The sequence below is a fragment of the Lampris incognitus genome, chromosome 10 (genome assembly GCF_029633865.1).
Source record: "Lampris incognitus isolate fLamInc1 chromosome 10, fLamInc1.hap2, whole genome shotgun sequence".
NCBI lineage: Eukaryota > Metazoa > Chordata > Actinopteri > Lampriformes > Lampridae > Lampris > Lampris incognitus.
In genome coordinates, this window is record NC_079220.1 from 2,121,421 (window position 1) to 2,142,820 (window position 21,400).

The window sequence follows — 21,400 nt, forward strand, 5'->3', positions numbered from 1 at the left end:
CGGGCGTCTGTTCAGGGGGGAGGGGCAACTGGGGATAATAGTGTGATCCTCCCACGCGCTACGCCCCCCTGGTGAAACTACTCACTGTCAGGTGAAAAGAAGCAGCTGGTGACTCCACATGTATGGGAGGAGGCATGTGGTAGTCTGCAGCCCTCCCCGGATCAGCAGAGGGGGTGGAGCAGAGACCGGGACGGCTCGGAAGAGTGGGGTGATTGGCCGGATACAATTGGGGAGAAAAAGGGAGACAGAATCCAAAAAAAAAAAAAAAAACACCATTAGATAAAATGCGGATGCATCTGGAAAGAGAAACAGATGGAGGGGTGGAGGGGTGGAGGGATGACTGGATGGATGGACAGATGTTAAACGGACTGACAGGACATGACTGGTTAATTCTTGGATTCATAAATTTATAATATTTATTTATCTATTTATTTATTTTGATTTCCCCCCTTTTTTCTCCGAATTGTACCTGGCCAATTACTCCACTCCCACGAGCCGTCCCGGTCTCTGCTCCACCCCCCTTGCTGATCCGGGGAGGGCTGCAGACTACCACATGCCTCCTCCCATACACGTGGAGTCACCAGCCGCTTCTTTTCACTTGACAAGGTGTATCAGGACTACAAACCAGGTGTATCAGGAGTTCACCAGGGGGACGCAGCGCGTGGGAGGATCACACTATTCCCCCCAGTTCCCCCTCCCCCCTGAACAGGTGCTGCGACCGACCAGAGGAGGCGCTAGTTCAACGACCGGGACACATGCCCACATCCGGCTTCCCACCCGCAGACACAGCCAATTGTGTCTGTAGGGACGCCCGGCCAAGCCGGAGGTAACACGGGGATTCGAACCACCGGTCCCCGTACATTCATAGTATTTTGGTTCAGAAACAGATTCCAGCCGCAGTGGAACCTGTCAAGCCCTGAACCAGCAGGTGGCTAACAGGTCCCGAGATTATTGGGCAATTGGGACAGGGTTTGCTAATGATATGCAGATGTTTACTTTTGTCACTTTAGATGGTGTTGATAGAGCAGCTTTTTGTTAGTGTGTATAAGCACGGGTTAATGAATATCTGGGGAGAGAGGGAGAGAGAGAGAGAGAGAGAGAGAGAGAGAGAGAGAGAGAGAGAGAGAGAGAGTGAGAGAGAGATAGAGAGAGAGAGAGATCAGTGATAACAGTCAGGTCTGTGAGGAGTGACTAATGCATCATGGGATGTGTGGTCATTAAGAATAGATGTTTGTCAAATCGTAACCAACTGCCAGTGTGAAATCTGTGTGCGCGTGGGCGTCCCTGATGTGACAGCATCGGTAGTGTTTGGGAGGATGGAAGTGGTTCATACAATAGTGTAGAGCACCCTCTAGAGGACCACTGCTGTAATTGTATTTGCTGAGGTAATTTTCCTGCTTGACATAGATATTTGCAGCGATCTTTGCCCTCTCGACTGACCCAACACTAACTTTAGTCAGTTGACTCATCTTCTGACCCGCATGTAGGTGTTCACGACCTATTCCAACGAGGACTATGACCGCCGTAACGAAGACGTGGACCCAATGGCAGCTTCAGCAGAGTACGAGCTCGAGAAGAGAGTTGAGAAACTGGACCTGTTTCCTGTGGAACTGGAGAAAGGTACCCAACACACACACAAAATTCACAAGTTCAATATTTAACCATATATACATGCCATGATTATCAGTCCCTCTGGTCAAGTACGACCGTCCTCTCTCGGGGTCGTCACTTGTGGATCCTCAGGTGGCTATGGAGGCCTACCCTCAAACCAAACACTGGTGCAGTGTGGGCAGGGGTGAGTTTCGGTTGCGCAGCTTTGTCTCTGGGGCATGGCAGAGTTCAAGTTCCTTCTGTCCAGCTTCCTCTTGCACGGATTTTCTCCAGGACCATCTATCCAGTCTTCCGTCCAGTTGCTGTGTGTGATGTGGAGCTTCTTGAGACTGGTCTTAAAGCATTTCTTTTGACCACCAGGGGCACGCTGACCCTCCTTCAGCTGTGCGTACAGGAGCTGCTTGGGAAGGCGTGTATCTTACACTTGGGTGACATGGCCTGTCCACCAACGTTGGCGCGTCACTTTATGCATGCTCAGTAATCCAGGAAAGAAAATTAAAAAGCTGAATCAGTTCATCTGGACTCAGCGTTTGACAGAAACATTTCCCCACTCATCTATGAAACCTCTTCTGTCTCACCTGATTGGGGAGGGGGAGGGGGTGCTAAGAATACATCTGTCATCATCTTACAATGCTGTAATTGCAAACATTCCCAAATCCTCTGAATAGTATACGTGGCCATTTAAACCCTAGTTAATAGTCACACCCATATTTGAATATGAAACTGATCATTGGTTTGGGTCATTATGCCACTGTATTGTTTATAAGGGTGGGGACACCTGCAGTCACTGTATTGTTTATAAGGGTGGGGACACCTGCAGTCACTGTATTGTTTATAAGGGTGGGGACACCTGCAGTCACTGTATTGTTTATAAGGGTGGGGGTACCTGCAGTCACTGTATTGTTTATAAGAGTGGGGGTACCTGCAGTCACTGTATTGTTTATAAGGGTGGGGGTACCTGCAGTCAGTTTAGACTGAAGAGGTCACTTAGATGATGATGAAACGGTTCTGTCAGTAAACGTGTCCAAATGAACCGATTCAACTTCCTGGGATTATTGTGGTGGTGATGTGGTCCATGTTCGCTTCATCCCGAATGCTTGTGTTGGTGCGTCTGTCCACCCAGCTTATCCTCAGAATCCTCTGTAGGGCTCTTCGGTGGTAAAGCTCCGGAGCCTTCAGGTGCCTGCTGTAGGTGGTCCATTATCTGGCACCATACAACAGGGTGGGGAGGACAACAGCCCTGTAAAAACCAAGAGTTCTCTTTCAGCCTGTGGTCTCAGGCTTCAAAGACTCTTGTCTGAGTCTAGCGTAGGCTCCACCGGCACAGCTCAGAAGAAGGTTTATCTTGGAGTCAACGTTAGCCTTTGAACAGAGAAGGCTACTGAGCTAGGGCAAGTGGACAACATTTTCCGAGATGGTGTTGTCCACTATTATGGTGGGCTGGATAGATGGCAGGTTGGATGGAGATTGATGCAGGGCCTGGGTCTTCTTGAGGTGAAGGGCTAAGCCCAGGTCTCTGTATACCTTAGCGAAAGCATTCAGGGTGTGCTGGAGGGTCTGTAGCAGGGTGTGCCGCAATGGCATTGTCGACCATATATTGGAGCGCCAAGATGGTTGTGTTGCCAACTTTACTTTTGGCCTTGAGCCGGTTAAGCTGAAAAGCTTGCTGTATTTGCTGTAGAGGATTGGGGTCCCCTGTAGAAGCTCTTGACTGATGAGATGGGGTGTGGCAGCAACAAAGATGGTGAACATGGTGAGCACAATGCGACCCCTGTGAAGGGCTCCGAGTTGGAGCCACCATCAGCGAGCACGGGCTAACATGCCTTCACGTAGACGCCTCAGTATTTGGACAGACTCAGCCACACCTTGACCGTATGCCCCACAGGGCCTGGTGGTCTACCGTGTCAAAGCCTTGATTAGAGCTATGAAGGCCATGTGCAGAGGCTGCTTTTATTCACAGCATTTTTCCTGGAGAAAAGCATGTCTGCTGTGCCTTTGGATGGGCAGGGGGGGCGCACTGTGATTCTGGAAGTACTTCCTTGGACAGTGGTAGCAGTTGGTTTGTGAGGACATGTGCAAGCACTTTGCCAGTTGTTGACAGGAGTGAGATTCCCCTGTAGTCTCCACATTCAGCCTTGTCCCCTTTCCCCAGGGCGGCACAGTGGCCCAAGGTCAGCACTGTTCCTCACAGCCAGAAGGTCCTGGGTTCGAACCCCAGGCCATCCCAGGTGCTTTCTGTGTGGAGTTTGCATGTTGTCCCCGTGTCTGCGTGGGTTTCCTCCCACCATCAAAAAGACATGCATGTTAGGGTTAATACTCCTGCCTGTGCCCCTGAGCAAGGCAAAGGAAAGACGAACTGGAGTTGGTCATGACAAGGTGACAATCCATGGAGAAAATACATACTACACACACACACACACACATCTTTTGGCTCACACTGCAACTAGCCAACAGCACTAATACCCAGTCAATGGAACGCCCTCTGCTAACAACTCCATTATGCACTTATAGGATTTGAATTAGCACAGATGAGCCCGTGCTAATTAGTGGCTAATTATGCCAACAGCTGATGGATTTAAGCCAGAAATCAAATGAACACAGTTTAACAGGTGAAACTAAAACGCTGAAGTCAGTTGAACAGTTATATTTTGCTTTTCTGTATCTCTCTCTTGCTCTCTCCCCCCGTCTCTCCCGTCAGATGGTGGGGGGTTAGGGATCAGCATCATCGGGATGGGAGCAGGTGCTGACATGGGTCTGGAAAAACTCGGTATCTTCGTCAAGACCGTCACAGATGGAGGTGCAGCGCACCGCGACGGCAGGTAATCCTGTCTGTCTGCACGGGGTTGTGTGTGTGTGTGCATTATCTTGGAGATTTTTGACCAATTAGTGACCAATTAGAAAAGTCACATTATGGCATCCGGGTGGCGTGGCGGTCTATTCTGTTGCCTACCAACACGGGGATCACCGGTTCGAATCCCCGTGTTACCTCCGGCTTGGTCGGGCATCCCTACAGACACCATTGGCCGTGTCTACGGGTGGGAAGTCGGATGTGGGTGTGTGTCCTGGTCGCTGCACTAAGCGCCTCCTCTGGTCGGTCGGGGCACCTGTTCGGGGGGAGGGGGAACTGGGGGGGATAGTGTGATCCTCCCACGCGCTACGTCCCCCTGGTGCAACTCCTCACTGTCATTTGAAAAGAAGCGGCTGGTGACTCCACATGTATGGGAGGAGGCATGTGGTAGTGTGCAGCCCTCCCCGGATCAGCAGAGGGGTGGAGCAGAGACCGGGACGGCTGGGGAGAGTGGGGTAATTGGCCAGGTACAACTGGGGGGAAAAAGATCACAAAAAAGGAAAGTCACATTAAAGATAAATGGAAACTAATATTTCCCTCTGTGTGTGTGTGTGTGTGTGTGTGTGTGTGTGTGTGTGTGTGTGTGTGTGTGTGTGTGTAGGATCGAGGTGAATGATCTGATAGTGGAGGTCGATGGCGTCAGTCTGGTTGGAGTCACTCAGAGTTTTGCTGCATCTGTCCTCCGTAACACTACGGGTACTGTCAGGTCAGTCATACACACACGCACACACACACACACACACACACACACACACACACACACACACACACACACGGTGGTCACTCGGGGTCGAGTTTGACCGCCCTCCCTCTGGGTCCTCGGGTGGGTGTAGAGCTCGATCCTGGAGCCGCATCATCAGGAATCAGGAACAGTGTATTTGTCATTTCATCTTGTGTACTACATACACAAAAGAACTGAAACTCTGCTTCCCCCAGCCCACAGCAGTGCAACACAAAGGACAAAAACACACATCCGAAAACTTCAAAAAACAACAACACCAAAAACACACAAAAACAGGGGCAACAAAGCCAAACAAACACAAACAGTTAACAACACAGTCCACAAACTCCATCCTCCAGAGGACGACCACCAGCCAGGATGAGTGTTGGAACTGCTTGGGCTAGCAGTTAGCTTAGCCTGCCCCGCCTCCGCGTCCCGTCAGACCACCCTCGGTGTTTCCCCCTCAGGCGCAGCTCCGGGCAAGGCCGTGGTCCCTGGGCCCATCGGGCGCAGCAGACCAAGCCCCCCCCAGACAGTCCAGCACCAGAGGTCCACCATCTGAATCTCATCTACTGCAACCAACCCTACTCCTTATACACCCAGCCGAGCCACACCCACCTTGCCAGATCCTAGTACCTGCTCAGTTCAGTCTGCACTTCCAGCCTTTATGTTGACACATTGCCCGTTACCGGTTTCCTCGTCTAGACCTCCCACAGTCCTGCCTGCTCTGCCCAGCCCCCGCCTCCGCTCGTTAGTCAGTCTGCTCATTAGTCGGTCTGCTTCCGCTCGTTAGTCGGTCTGTGTCGGCATATCAGGTTCAGCCTTGCAGCCCAGGTTAACACTCTGGACTGCAAACGGCATTTCTGCATCAATCTAACAGTTCTTCTTCTATCAAAACACATCCTGTGATAATGTAAATATGGCTGTGTAGGCCAACGATATTTATATTCATCCTGGCATAAATGTATTTTTAAAACGCATCTTTTAATGAGACCGACTAATAACGTGTGTGCTCGTGTGCGACAGCTCTGCTCTACTCTCTTATTGTGATTGTATCATTGAATGAATCCCAAAGAGGAGAGAAGTGTAAGATTTCCTCAACGGGTGGTGCACACCCACATCTATGCAAACTGATAGTGGCATTAGGTTCAATGACGAACTTTCAGCAACCGAATATTTACTTGTCATTCATTCATTCATTCATCTTCAGCCGCTTCTCCGGGGTGGGGTCGCGGTGGCAGCAAGCTAAGTAGGGCACCCCAGACCTCCCTCTCCCCAGCAACGCCCTCCAGCTCCTCCTGGGGGATCCCAATGCGTTCCCAGGCCAGATTGGACATGTAGTCCCTCCAGCGAGTTCTGGGTCTACCCCGGGGTCTCCTCCCAGTTGGACGTGCCCGGTAAACCTCCAGAGGAAGGCGCCCAGGAGGAATCCTGATCAGATGCCCGAACCCCCTCCACTGGCTCCTTTCGATGCGAAGTAGCAGCGGCTCTACTCCGAGCTCCCTCCAGATGTCTGAGCTCCTCACCCTATCTCTAATACCCCTTTCACACTGGCCAAAAAACCCACAAAAATCCCGCTAATGTCCGCCTTTGGTCAATGTAAAAAGGTGGATGTTAGCGGGGTTTTTTTGGCCAGTGTGAAATAACTGAGCCCAGACATCCTACGGAGGAAACTAATTTCAGCCACTTGTATCCAGGATCTCACCCGTTCGGTCACTACCCAAAGCTCATGACCATAGCTGAGGGTTGGAACGAAGATTGACTGGTAAATTGAGAGCTTTGTCTCCCGGCTCAGCTCCCTCTTCACCACAACGGTCCGGTACAACAGCCACATTACTGCTGATGCTGCACCAATCCACCTGTCAATCTCCCGCTCCATCCTACCCTCACTCGTGAACAAGACCCCGAGATACCTGAACTGCTTCACTCGAGGCAACAACTCATCCCCGACCCGGAGAGAGTAATCCACCATGTTCCGGTAGAGAACCATGGCCTCAGACTTGGAGGTGCTGACTCTCATCCCGGCCATTTCACACTCAGCTGCACACCACCCCAGTGCAGAGCTGGAGGTCACGTTCTGATGAAGCCAACAAAACCACACCATCTGCGAAGAGCAGAGATGCAATTCTGAGGTTCCCAAAAAGGACACACTCCTCACCTTGGCTGCTGCTTGAGATCCTGTCCATGAATATCACAGACAGAATCAGAGACAAGGGACCACCTTGGTGGAGTCCAACAACCACCGAAAATGTGTTCAACTTTGTGCCGAGAATGTGGACACAGCCCTCAGTTTGGTTATACAAGGACCAGATGGTTTGTGGGCAGTTGACTTGTCATATTACTAGTTATATGATAATGTGAACTAATAATACTATGTTTACTAGTGATATTATAAACTGTGCAAGTCATTGTATACTTCAGGAAGACAAGTATTACACGTAATCCCTTCAGATGAGGTTTTTAATTAGCAGGAAGAAAATTGGGCGTGGCTTTTATGATGGCGTGTGACTTAATGCAGGTTTGTGATTGGCCGGGAGAAGCCAGGGGAGCAGAGTGAGGTGGCCCAGCTCATTCAGCAGACTCTGGAACAGGAGAGATGGCAGAGAGAGATGATGGAGCAGAGATACAACCAGTACCTGGAGGATGACGAGGTCACCACACACACACACACACACACACACACTGTACCGCACACGCCTACACACACACACACACACTGTACCGCACACGCCTACACACACACACACACACACTGTACCGCACACGCCTACACACACTGTACCGCACACGCCTACACACATACACACTGTACCGCACACACCTACACACCCAAACACACACACACTGTACCGCACACACCTACACACCCAAACACACACACACTGTACCGCACACGCCTACACACACACTGTACCGCACACACCTACACACCCAAACACACACACACTGTACCGCACACACCTACACACCCAAACACACACACACTGTACCGCACACGCCGACACACACACACACTGTACCGCACACGCCGACACACACACTGTACCGCACACGCCTACACACACACACACTGTACCGCACACACCTACACACCCACACACACTGTACCGCACACGCCTACACACATACACACTGTACCGCACACGCCTACACACACACACACTGTACCGCACACGCCTACACACACACACACTGTACCGCACACACCTACACACACACACACACACACACACACACACACACACACACACACACACACTAACCCAGCGTTTGGTCACACTTTATTTGGAGGGGTGTGCATAAGACTGACATCACGCCTGTCATGAGTATGAAGGAAACGTTATGACTGTGGTAATTAAGTGTCATTCGGTCAGTTATGTCTGGTTTAACACTAGAGCGACCAAGATGGTCATTATGACCGTTTTGGATTTTCAAAGTTTAATAACTTTGTGGACAAAAAAAAGATACAGACCTGCCGCTCCCTGAATTCTACTAAAATGGAATTAAAATGAGTTTTGGATCAATTGCACAAACAAAAAAGTTATAAGATCTACTAAAACCACCATGAGCGGTCAAAATGACTGTGTTGGTGGCGTCATTTCCTTTGTGGAGTTCGTTGCTCTGTCCTAGAAACACACTAGCGTCCTCCAGTGGAGAGAAATAGTCTAAACTTGATGTGTGATTTTGTCCAACATGTCTGGTTACAGACGCCCCATGACTACCACCGAGGCGCTGCAGGATTTACAGGCGTTGGACAGCCGCCATTTTAAATTGTTTGAAAATGGTATTAAAGTTGTTAAAATGATAATTTTGGTGTCGGTTAGTTTCATAACAGACACACTAACACGTGTAATGCATTAATATCTCAACTGGGTATTTATCTTGACAGAATACAGAGTTTAAAACCCGGCGGTCATTTTGATGGCCCCTGGTGATGTAACCTACGAAAGACTCACAGGCCGGTCGGCCGCCTTTAGTCCAGCGGTTAGCGATGTTACTTCGTGGTGCTGTGCAACCCCGGATCGAATCCCGCAGTGGGCGGAAATATGCTCGGTTACATGGTGGCAGCGGTGGGATCCGGAAGGGTCTGGAAGCGTGCAGATCCTCAGAAGTCTCTTCGGAACGCGGGAATAAAGAAGCGCGAGGGTGCGCTTCCGGGAGAGGGTGACTACTGTAACCTACAGAAAGACTCACTAACTCAGCCCACTGGCTCACCCCGGATCTGGGGTTGTACTGCACCACGAGCCGACATCGCTAACCGCTCGTCTAAAGGGGCCACCGACCCCTTGTAGTTTACAGTCGTTTTAGTTAGGAGTGAAATCCCGCTTGTTCTTGCAAAATTGAGATGTCTTGGTTGTAGCATCCCGGGTGGGACCGAGCCCCCTGACTTGGTGTAGCATCCCGGGTGGGACCGAGCCATCTGACATTGTTGTAGCATCCCGGGTGGGACCGAGCCACCTGACTTGGTGTAGCATCCCGGGTGGGACCGAGCCACCTGACTTGGTGTAGCATCCCGGGTGGGACCGAGCCACCTGATTTGGTGTAGCATCCCGGGTGGGACCGAGCCACCTGACATTGTTGTAGCATCCCGGGTGGGACCGAGCCACCTGACTTTGTTGTAGCATCCCGGGTGGGACCGAGCCACCTGACTTTGTTGTAGCATCCCGGGTGGGACCGAGCCACCTGACTTGGTGTAGCATCCCGGGTGGGACCGAGCCACCTGACTTGGTGTAGCATCCCGGGTGGGACCGAGCCACCTGACTTTGTTGTAGCATCCCGGGTGGGACCGAGCCACCTGACTTTGTCGTAGCATCCCGGGTGGGACCGAGCCACCTGACATTGTCGTAGCCTCCCGGGTGGGACCGAGCCCCCTGACTTGGTGTAGCATCCCGGGTGGGACCGAGCCACCTGACTTTGTTGTAGCATCCCGGGTGGGACCGAGCCACCTGACTTTGTTGTAGCATCCCGGGTGGGACCGAGCCACCTGACTTTGTTGTAGCATCCCGGGTGGGACCGAGCCACCTGACTTTGTCGTAGCATCCCGGGTGGGACCGAGCCACCTGACATTGTCGTAGCATCCCGGGTGGGACCGAGCCACCTGACTTTGTCGTAGCATCCCGGGTGGGACCGAGCCACCTGACTTTGTCGTAGCATCCCGGGTGGGACCGAGCCACCTGACATTGTCGTAGCATCCCGGGTGGGACCGAGCCACCTGACTTTGTCGTAGCATCCCGGGTGGGACCGAGCCACCTGACTTGGTGTAGCATCCCGGGTGGGACCGAGCCACCTGACTTGGTGTAGCATCCCGGGTGGGACCGAGCCCCCTGACTTGGTGTAGCATCCCGGGTGGGACCGAGCCACCTGACTTTGTTGTAGCATCCCGGGTGGGACCGAGCCACCTGACTTGGTGTAGCATCCCGGGTGGGACCGAGCCACCTGACTTGGTGTAGCATCCCGGGTGGGACCGAGCCACCTGACTTGGTGTCGCATCCCGGGTGGGACCGAGCCACCTGACTTGGTGTAGCATCCCGGGTGGGACCGAGCCACCTGACTTTGTTGTAGCATCCCGGGTGAGACCGAGCCACCTCACTTGGTGTAGCATCCCGGGTGGGACCGAGCCACCTGACTTGGTGTAGCATCCCGGGTGAGACCGAGCCACCTGACTTGGTGTAGCATCCCGGGTGGGACCGAGCCACCTGACTTGGTGTAGCATCCCGGGTGGGACCGAGCCACCTGACTTTGTTGTAGCATCCCGGGTGGGACCGAGCCATCTGACTTGGTGTAGCATCCCGGGTGGGACCGAGCCACCTGACTTGGTGTAGCATCCCGGGTGGGACCGAGCCACCTGACTTGGTGTAGCATCCCGGGTGGGACCGAGCCACCTGACTTGGTGTAGCATCCCGGGTGGGACCGAGCCACCTGACTTGGTGTAGCATCCCGGGTGGGACCGAGCCACCTGACTTGGTGTAGCATCCCGGGTGGGACCGAGCCACCTGACTTGGTGTAGCATCCCGGGTGGGACCGAGCCACCTGACTTGGTGTAGCATGCCGGGTGGGACCGAGCCACCTGACTTTGTTGTAGCATCCCGGGTGAGACCGAGCCACCTCACTTGGTGTAGCATCCCGGGTGGGACCGAGCCACCTGACTTGGTGTAGCATCCCGGGTGGGACCGAGCCACCTGACTTTGTTGTAGCATCCCGGGTGAGACCGAGCCACCTCACTTGGTGTAGCATCCCGGGTGGGACCGAGCCACCTGACTTGGTGTAGCATCCCGGGTGGGACCGAGCCACCTGACTTGGTGTAGCATCCCGGGTGGGACCGAGCCATCTGACTTTGTGTAGCATCCCGGGTGGGACCGAGCCACCTGACTTGGTGTAGCATCCCGGGTGGGACCGAGCCACCTGACTTGGTGTAGCATCCCGGGTGGGACCGAGCCACCTGACTTGGTGTAGCATCCCGGGTGGGACCGAGCCACCTGACTTGGTGTAGCATCCCGGGTGGGACCGAGCCACCTGACTTGGTGTAGCATCCCGGGTGGGACCGAGCCACCTGACTTGGTGTAGCATGCCGGGTGGGACCGAGCCACCTGACTTTGTTGTAGCATCCCGGGTGAGACCGAGCCACCTCACTTGGTGTAGCATCCCGGGTGGGACCGAGCCACCTGACTTGGTGTAGCATCCCGGGTGGGACCGAGCCACCTGACTTTGTTGTAGCATCCCGGGTGAGACCGAGCCACCTCACTTGGTGTAGCATCCCGGGTGGGACCGAGCCACCTGACTTGGTGTAGCATCCCGGGTGGGACCGAGCCACCTGACTTGGTGTAGCATCCCGGGTGGGACCAAGCCATCTGACTTTGTGTAGCATCCCGGGTGGGACCAAGCCACCTGACTTGGTGTATTTCGTGCGTCTTAAGCTTGAAAACCGACATCTCAAACAATGTCAACTTTGCATTAAAAATTACATAATTGACTAAATGATCCTTACTGACAACAGTCATAAACATGAAGAATCCAGTCTTTCATCATAACCTGCACACGCCTCCCATCAGTGTTACAGCACACTCATAAAACACACACATTCACCACGTGTAGAGGTCATCAGACACACTGATGGGTTAGGAAGGTGCTCTGTCCTGCTTAACCTTGTTAGTATTGTCAGGGCTGTTCAGGGAATTCTGGGTAATTCCTTCTGCTTCGTATGTTCAACACTCAACCTGTGTGGTCGTGGACAGGTGAGACAGACAGGCAGATGGCTGACAGGATGCTCTTACTGGTGGTGGAGGAGGCTGAAACGTCAACCTTTACAGATGAGGTTCTGCTCTGAATCCATAACTAGGACCACCACCACACACAATTTGTCAGTTTTTTTAAACGTCCTGGAGACATTTGAGACTGTCCTCCACCAAAAAAACGACCCCATAGGTCGTTTGTACAAGCAGCTTATTATGACCTATAGTTACATTTTAAAGTTAAGCGACCTCTAGCGGTCGTGCTGCCAATAGCAATCTTAGTTACTATACTAGACGGCGAAACAAGGGTAAAACGCCCTGACTACATATTCTGTTGTTCTCACACTGTTGTATCACTATGTACTGACGACTCACCTTCATCAGCCTGTCTATGAGGCCTTGTAAACAAGTAGATAAAAACCCACAATGCTCAGAGGCCAAAAGTATCTGTGTCATTTCTCCTGCCGCCGGTAGGGGCGCTAATTTAGGAAACGCTCCTGTGGGTGGTATTAGAGGGTATAGACCTGTGTGGTCGTATGGGTTGGAGGACTTGTTGGGCCATTTTTATCCTTTCTGTCTGTCTCACTGCCTCTCATCTATCTGTGTGTGTGTAGACTGGTGAGTATGCTACTGATGAGGAAGGAGAAATGAGTCCCATGTTTACAAACTCTGTGGAGGTTTTTGACCTGGCTGAGAACCAAGACCTGCTCTCGCCTGTTGAGCTCGACCCCGAAAAACTGACCCACAAGTTCAAAGAGGTAAGACTGTGTGTGTGTGTGTGTGTGTGTGTGTGTGTGTGTGTGTGTGTGTGTGTGTGTGTGTGTGTGTGTGTGTGTGCCCTGGTGGCCTGTCCAGGGTGTCCCCCCACCTGCTGCCCAATGACCGCTGGGATAGGCTCCAGCATCCCCGCGACCCTGAGATAAGTGGTCTGGATAATGGATGGATGGATAGTTTCCAGCGCCCCTCACTGAACACATACACCAGGAAGAACGCCACCTGTCCACTGGACAGACTGAACACACTTTTTACCGAGTTTAATTGAACATTTTAATGAAAGTCTTCCGAGGTCTTGATTGATACAGCCCTGTGTGGATTACAGCGAAGACGCTGAAGGGGGAAGCGAGCCGGAGTACTTGTTAAACTGCGACAGCGGGGATTTAGAACTGCGCTCCCGTCAGTCCACCTGGCAAACGTCCGCTCTCTGGCCAACAAGATGGACAAACTGCTGCTCCTGGACGGTAAAAAAACTCGGACTTTTCCAGATCTGCTGCCCCGTGTCTCACTGAAACCTGGTTTACTGAGCATATGACGGACAGTACACTTCATCTGTCGCAGTTCCAACCCCTCCGGATGGACTGTGAGATGGAGCTATCAGGAAAAAACGGGATGAGGGCATATGCTGCCACATAAACGAAGGTTGGTGTACGGATGTCACAGTGTTGATATCATGCAGCCCTCACTTAGAAAGGATTTTAACAGAGCAAACCTCAGCCATGAAGTACCAAAATACAGACAGCATGTTAAATGTCCCACCAGAGACAGCAACACTCTGGATCCTTGCTACACAATATTAAAGGACACCTATTGCTCTGTCCCCCATGCAGCCCTGGACCTCTCTGATCACTGTCTGATTTATCTTCTCCCAACCTACAGCAGAAACTACAATCTGCAAAGCCTGTGGTCAGAACTGTGGGGAAATGGACCAATGAGTCAAAACTGGAGCTCCAGGCCTGCCTCGAGTGTTGGGGGTGTTTTTGAGGCTGCATCTACAGACCTGGACGAACTTACTGACGCTGTGACATCTAAAAAACTGGACAACTCAACGTTAGGTTCAAAAATAGAAGTGGAGGGGCCATTAATGACAGAATCAATTACCCTAAAGAGAACTTCAGGATTGTGGTTATTTCTTATTAGTTCTCTGTGGCAGCACAGTGCTTAGCGCTGTCGCCTCACAGCGAGAAGACCCTGGGTTTGGTCCCAGGTCGTCCTCTGTCTGGAGTTCTCATGTTCTCCCCGTGTCTGCGGTGAAACGTTTCAAGTTGTACATATCAAGTTCCGTCCACAATTATGAGGACGGATGGACGGAATTGTGGACGTAACCTGATATGTACAACTTGAAATGTTTCACCTGCCTGCTGGTAGGTGCAGGTGGAAGTGTGTGGACAGTTGTGTGCATGTGGTTGACATTTATCCATGGTCAATCTTGCAGACATCGCCAAAAATATGCTATTGTCAACAGCACATGCCAACAAACAGGAAGCTGGTATGACCGCTGAAGTAGAAACCGGAAGTCAGTGGACTACAATTATACACAGAGCCCATTGTGAGGCAAGTCGAATTAAGTTGAGGTACATCAACAGCCAACAAGTGGCCCGTTGGACTATTCCAAGATGGCGGCGCTGTTGACATATTGGCATCAGGCAAATGCAGCATCTATATACATATGTGTGTGACCTGATCAGATCGGAAAAGGCCAATTAAAATGATCAAAACCACTTGCTTACTCATTCTTTGGCGAGGTTGAAGGGCGCAGGAGACAAAGCAGTATTTGTTGACGCTAGCCTGATGTTCAGGAGGCTACTTTCCAAAACTGCCTTCCAGATGCATGGCAAATTGCCATGCACGCACAAAGACATACATGCACATTCGTCCTCCATCAAAGCCACACGGCTATGTGTGCACATACTGTATCACATGCAAGTTTATCATACCACACTGACCAGGGATGATGAGACTCGCTAGCCCTTGACTGACCCTTTAGTCGACTAGTTAACGTAGTCGCCCGTGGTGCAGGACACCCGGGTTCGCGTCCCAGCTGCAGCGGTTCCTGGCTGCCCCCCGAATTCGCTACAGTATGTATGCGCAAGCGCATTGTTCGTGCGCAAGTGTTTCAAAAATTACACCCAAGGTACCCTCCCATATATACATATAGCTTACCTGTTGAGGTGCTACTGGAAAATTCTTTTTAATGAACTAATACGCCCTTCTGTTCATCTCTCTCTCTCTCTGATTGTAGCTTCAGATAAAACATGCAGTGACTCAGGCGGAGATCCAGCTGCTGAAGAGGAAGGTAACATGAACCATATCGATGTTACAACCTCACATGCTCATGTACACACAGCTAGCCAACAACAACTTAAACACTGAGACTGGGTCAGGAGATTTTGTTGTGTACATACGATACAACTTTACTGTCAGTTTACACTGAAATTCATCTTGCCTCCTTCGGCATTTCCGTTCAAGAGATTTACACATAGACTAAACATAGTTACGCATATGACACTTATCGATAACAGCTAACAGGGCCTAACGTGAACTTGTCATAATGACTTATTATTGGCATCATTGTGTATAAATCAAGTCTTGGTCAAGTCAGAGGGTTTTCCCATCACATTACACACAGCACCCCCTATTCCTGAGCCCTCATAAATAATAATAATAATAGTAATAAATCTTATATAGCTCTTTTCTAACACTCAAAGTGGCTTTACAATAAACGGGGTGAAACAAGACAACATAACACATACAGGGGTGGATGGGTGGATGGGAAGGGGGGCTACGAGAGGGAGAAGCAGCAGCCACACAATGCCAGCAGGACTCTCCCACTTAAACACACACAAAAGGGCAAGGAAACACTAAACAGCAACACTGTAGACGTTGGCATTGTGTAGGGGTTTACTCCCGCAGCCTCATCTATATCATCGACGAACACGTCGCTACCGTGCTCGTTAAGACTAGCGGTCAGAGTACATCTCATTACCATACTCATTAAGATTAGCTTAAGACGAGCGGTCAGAGTAGATCATGTGACTCATCTGGGCTGATAACTTCCACAATACACAGCTAGCGCTGATTAATTGGTTGCTATGGTAACTGGGGAGGTCGTTACTGAACGGTCATTTTCTGCAGGGATCACGTCCACAACTGTGTGAACTTTCAGATACAGTCCACGAGAGGGCGCTCTTTACTGGTATTATAATGTGCAGGACATTAGGGTGATAAGAGTATACTGTAGAAATGAGGCATGGTTTGATAGTATTGACATGTAAGCTTTGTTTTCAGTTTGATGCTCATAGATGGATACAAAATCCACCCATATTTTAAGTAAATTGAAAAATGCAAATGAGTGCAAACGGATCTGGTGAGCGAATAAAGAAAACTAAATAAAATGATGTGGCAGTAACCATCATGTCTAAAAATACATATGACTGGCAGCATTTGTCTTTTTCAGATTTTTGTCATCATTACAGAGATATGTGATGTAATTAACCAAAAGTATCCCCCCACCCCCACCCTTCCAGTTGGCCCATGCGGAGCAGGATAAACTGCGGTGGCGTATGGAGCGTGCTCAGTTGGAGCAGAACATCCGGGACAATAAAGACAGGATGGAGAAACTGGAGGGTTACTGGATGGAGGCCCAGTCCCTGTGTCAGGTAATGCATTCCTATTCATAATAACAACACTACTGGGCGGCACAGTGGTTAGCGCTGTCGCCTCACAGTAAGAAGGTCCTTGGTTTGAACCCCGGGGGTCATCCCAGGTCATCCTCTGCGTGGAGTTTGCATGTTGTCTGTGGTGGGTTTTCCCCCGGGTGCCCCAGTTTCCCCCACCATCAAAAAGACATGCATGTTAGGGTTAACACTCCTGTCTGTGCCCCTGACCGAGGCATGGCAAGACCAACTGGAGTTGGTCCCCGGGTGCTGCATGGTGGCTGCCCACTGCTGCTAGCTACACAGCTAGGATGAGTTAAATGCAGAGGAAGAATTGCACCATGGTGATCAATAAAAGTAAAAAAAAAAAAAAGAAAGTAAAAAGTACTCTCAACTACACTACTTACAAAAGAATGCCATTTGCCCCTATATCCACAGTCCCTGAATATTCTATTGTAAATACCTGTACACAATGCCACATACCTGTAAATCTACCCTTGTGGCTAGCTATGCATCTGTGTAATTTCACTTTTGCTACTGACTACCACTACTACTACTTAACTATTTCTTTGTGTACATAAATAGGCCGATGCACAGAAACAGACAGACGGACCAGATAATGAGCTAAATAACAAACAGACCACCAAAGTGTTGTTATCATTTCAGGCCTTCTAGATTTCTTCTCCTGTGGTAAACATGAACAGGATCTCTGGTTACCATTTACCAGTAGTTTGTCACTTAAATACGACAGATTAGAAATGTCACAGGTTCAATTCCCTACACTGGTTGTCAATGTAGTGTAATGTAACAGTGAGTGTTTACTAACACACCTAAACCAATGGCTGAAGTTTAAGTTATTGTGAAGTTTTTCACTCTTATCGATGACAGCACACAGGTATGTGACCGGGGTCCTCACAGGGACACTATTCACTCCTCATACGGCACGTCTCCTGAGTGGTAACAGAACAGATTTGCTCAATTTCATTTTCAAACCTGACACAGCAGAACATACCTCAATACATCTGTGTTGGTCACCTCATGTCAGTTAGATAGAAATATTGTCGTATCATCTGCCAGTTGGGATAATTTAAATTCTCTATTCAAGGTCATGATACCTGGAACTAACCTCGTTTAATCTGTACGGCCATAATTTGTGTGACAAGAAGGAATAAAAACGGTCAGATTGGACATCCTTGTCTTATTATTAGATTATATTGGGCGGCATGGTGGCACAGTGGTTAGAGCAGTCGCCTCACAGCAAGAAGGTCCTGGGTTCGAGCCCCGGGGTAGTCCAACCTTGGGGGTCGTCCCGGGTCCTCTGTGTGCTCCGGTGTCCTCTCACAGTCCAAAGACATGTAGGTCAGGTGAATTGGCCATACTCAATTTTCCCTAGGTGTGAATTTGTGTGTGTGGGCCCTGTGATGGCCTGGCGGCCTGTCTGGGGCGTCTCCCTGCCTGCCGCCCAGTGACTGCTGGGATAGGCTCCAGCATCCCTATCACCCTGCGTAATGATAAGCAGTTTGGATAATGAATGAATGTTTGTGAAAAAACTAAGTGTGGCTGTGCCACCATGTTTCTCACTGCCTAAAACCACAACCTCCACCTGTGTGCTAGCACCCACAGCTCACATCAGTGTCATGCTGGATAGCTAAGCTAGTTAATGCTAGGCTTCACATTCACTTTAACAAATCCAGAAATGTGTATTGAATCCAAATTCCTTGAGTAAAATAGTCAGTGTTGGCATGTAATATGTAATTCAAGGCAATAATTTTATACCCCTGTTCATTTTCCCATTAGTCTGTCTGGTGGGGCATTTGAAGAGGAATCCTCAAATCCCACGTGACGTTGTCTTTATTTGTCCACTGTTGCAAGAGTGGTAGCTGTTAATTGAAATTGTGTGTGTTTTCTCTAGGCAGTGGATGAGCACCTTAAGGAGACTCAGGCTCAGTACCAGACCCTGGAGAGGAAGTACTGCAAGGCCAAGAGACTGATCAAAGAGTACCAACAGAAGTAAATATCGTCTTTTACATCGCCATATTATTCACCTATTAAACGACAGATCTGTTAAACCATAGACTTTACACCAGATTTCACTATGCCATGCACCTGTTATATTAAAGCTCAATCACACATTGATCTGTTATACTATTGGGTAATTATATTATCCATCTGTGATACCTGTTGTGTGTGTGTGTATTTCAGAGAGATAGATTATTTGAAGAAGGAGACAGCTCAGCGCAGAGCTCAGGAGGAAAGCGAAGCCTCACACAAAGAACAGACCGACTCCCTGCATGAAAAGGTACAGGACATCAACCAGAAGCGATGTCATACACAGGAAGTAATCAACCACATGGACATTTCGCTCATCTTCACAATCCTCCTGCTCCTCCCGCCTGCTTTTAAATGCTTATTTCTACTTAGAAAAAAATAATTGAAAAGTTAAACTAATATTTTTATTTTCCAGTAAACAGCTTTATTTTTTTATTTACTTAATTACTAACTACTAGAGCGGGGGTGGGCAGTCTTATCCAGAAAGGGCCGGTGTGAGTGAAGGTTTTTGTTCCAACCAAACAGTTACACACCTGATCCCACCAATCCACCAGTAGAGTCTTTGCTGAGGACCTTGATTAGGAGACACAGGTGTGTAACTGCTTGGTTGGAACAAAAACCTTCACTCACACCGGCCCTTTCTGGGTAAGACTGCCCACCCCTGCTCGAGAGAGATAGATACAGGATTGTAACTTTAATATTGCTGTTTTCTTTGTTGCCAAAGATCACAGACCTGGAGACCAAAGTGGATGCCCTGAGAAGCACTGAGCCCTCCTAGACTTGCATCACTTCCTGATTCCTGTCAGGAACAGGAAAAGGAGGAGCCCTTGATGGCGATGGGGGGCATGTTTTTACTCCAATCAGCCATTCTACTCGACAGAGGGGCAGATGTGAGAGGAGGGCAGAAAAACAAACCCAAATTCTCCACCAACACCTGTTATTGGCTTAGAGCTCTGCCAGTCATCAACCAATTCCAGAATGCACTTCCTTCAATTCCCAGAATCCTCCTCGTGTCTGACAGGAAACTTGCTGTGCAGCCGGCATGGGAGCATCTTCATACAAACCTCAACACATCTGACAACTCAAACTCCACCGTCCACACTGGGCTGCAGCCCAACACCGCCCAGGACTTCATGCTCCTCTGTACATCAGCAACAAGTACTTCCTACTTCTACTATTCTGTCCACTTTATCAAAAAACAATAAGTACCTTTAACGAGAAGGTCTGTCCTAACAGGACTCAAGTCTGTTGAGTAAAAATCAAGAAAACAAACCAAAGAGTCCGCCCTGGTTCTCCGTCTGACCCGGGATTTGGTGGGAAACCTCCTTTTGGGATTCTTTACTCTTAAACTTGATTTTTGAATCTGTCTGGAAATGGACTGAACTGGATTTTTATCAGTAGAATGAAGACATTTTCTGTTTTACAGGATCCTCACAAGCAGACTGAGTGTTCTGACAGAGACTACAGATGGCTGTCCTGCTTCTTTAATTCAGTAGAAATTATATCAGCTAAAAGGGTTCCTAGTTTGAGATGCTGTAAAAGGACAAAATCAGAAACAGCCAAATCCTTTCTTGTAGTGACAAAAAAAAAAAGTCTCTGACATTTTTTCTTTCTTGACAAACTGTCCAGAACGGTGCAGAGGTCGGAGCCTGACCTGCTGGACTAGATGCTTTTGTCTGTCTTAGTGCTTGTACATATTCTTTTAAACATTTTTACAAAGGCAGAAGCAGGGAGCACAGCGCTGGGCTCATGTTTTCTCTAGCGAGCGGAATGGTGGCCGCCATGTTTCATATGTGCTGGTCTGAACTGTTATGTTCTCGTATCCACAGGCCGGCCGCTGGTCCTGCATTCTCAGCAGGCAGGTTGGAACCATGAATTCTGTTTACAGTCATGCACACACATACAGAGATGCTCCTGTTCACATCACAGCCTGAGTCAGCTGGCTAGCATCCAGCTAGCATCACCACATCCTGTGTGCCCTCCATCCAGCTAGCGTCACCACATCCTGCCAGCATCCAGCTAGCATCACCCCATCCTCACGTCTGTCCTCCAGCCAGCTAGCATCACCACATCCTGCCTGTCCTCCATCCAGCTAGCATCACCACATCCTCACGTCTGTCCTCCAGCCAGCTAGCATCACCACATCCTGCTTGTCCTCCATCCAGCTAGCATTACCCCATCCTTACATCTGTCCTACATCCAGCTAGCATCACCACATCCTCAAATCTGTCCTCCATTCTGCTGCTGACCCACATCACTCTGTCTGGCAGTGTGCGTCTGTGAGTGTGTGCGACAGAGAGAGATCAGTTTTGGGGTAGAAAATCACTGAATCCAGAACACCTCTCCTCTCATGTGTGGAGAGGTAGGACTCATGGAAATCTGATCTGGGCTTAACCAGGAAGTGAGCGCCATGGTATCTAAATGTGTATATACAGTATTTTTCACTTGTATGTCATTTTTGTGTCACAATTAATTTTTAAAGAAGTGATGGCTGCTGTGCGATAGCGCCCTT

The 21,400-nt window shown here is 49.8% G+C and overlaps 1 protein-coding gene across 1 annotated transcript in view; it reads left to right on the forward strand.

Annotated features, from left to right (window-relative positions):
• The window catches only part of ppp1r9ba (protein phosphatase 1, regulatory subunit 9Ba), a 61,307-nt gene extending 40,347 nt beyond the window's left edge, over positions 1-20,960 (forward strand). Inside the window, exons 6-15 of the mRNA XM_056287698.1 lie at positions 1,488-1,620; positions 4,310-4,430; positions 5,061-5,165; positions 7,699-7,831; positions 13,024-13,167; positions 15,426-15,479; positions 16,711-16,842; positions 18,752-18,849; positions 19,042-19,138; positions 19,613-20,960. Of these exons, the coding sequence (XP_056143673.1) occupies positions 1,488-1,620; positions 4,310-4,430; positions 5,061-5,165; positions 7,699-7,831; positions 13,024-13,167; positions 15,426-15,479; positions 16,711-16,842; positions 18,752-18,849; positions 19,042-19,138; positions 19,613-19,666 (1,071 nt within the window). The 3' untranslated portion in view covers positions 19,667-20,960. The remainder of the gene's footprint in view (positions 1-1,487; positions 1,621-4,309; positions 4,431-5,060; positions 5,166-7,698; positions 7,832-13,023; positions 13,168-15,425; positions 15,480-16,710; positions 16,843-18,751; positions 18,850-19,041; positions 19,139-19,612) is intronic.
• Positions 20,961-21,400: the final 440 nt, after the last annotated feature.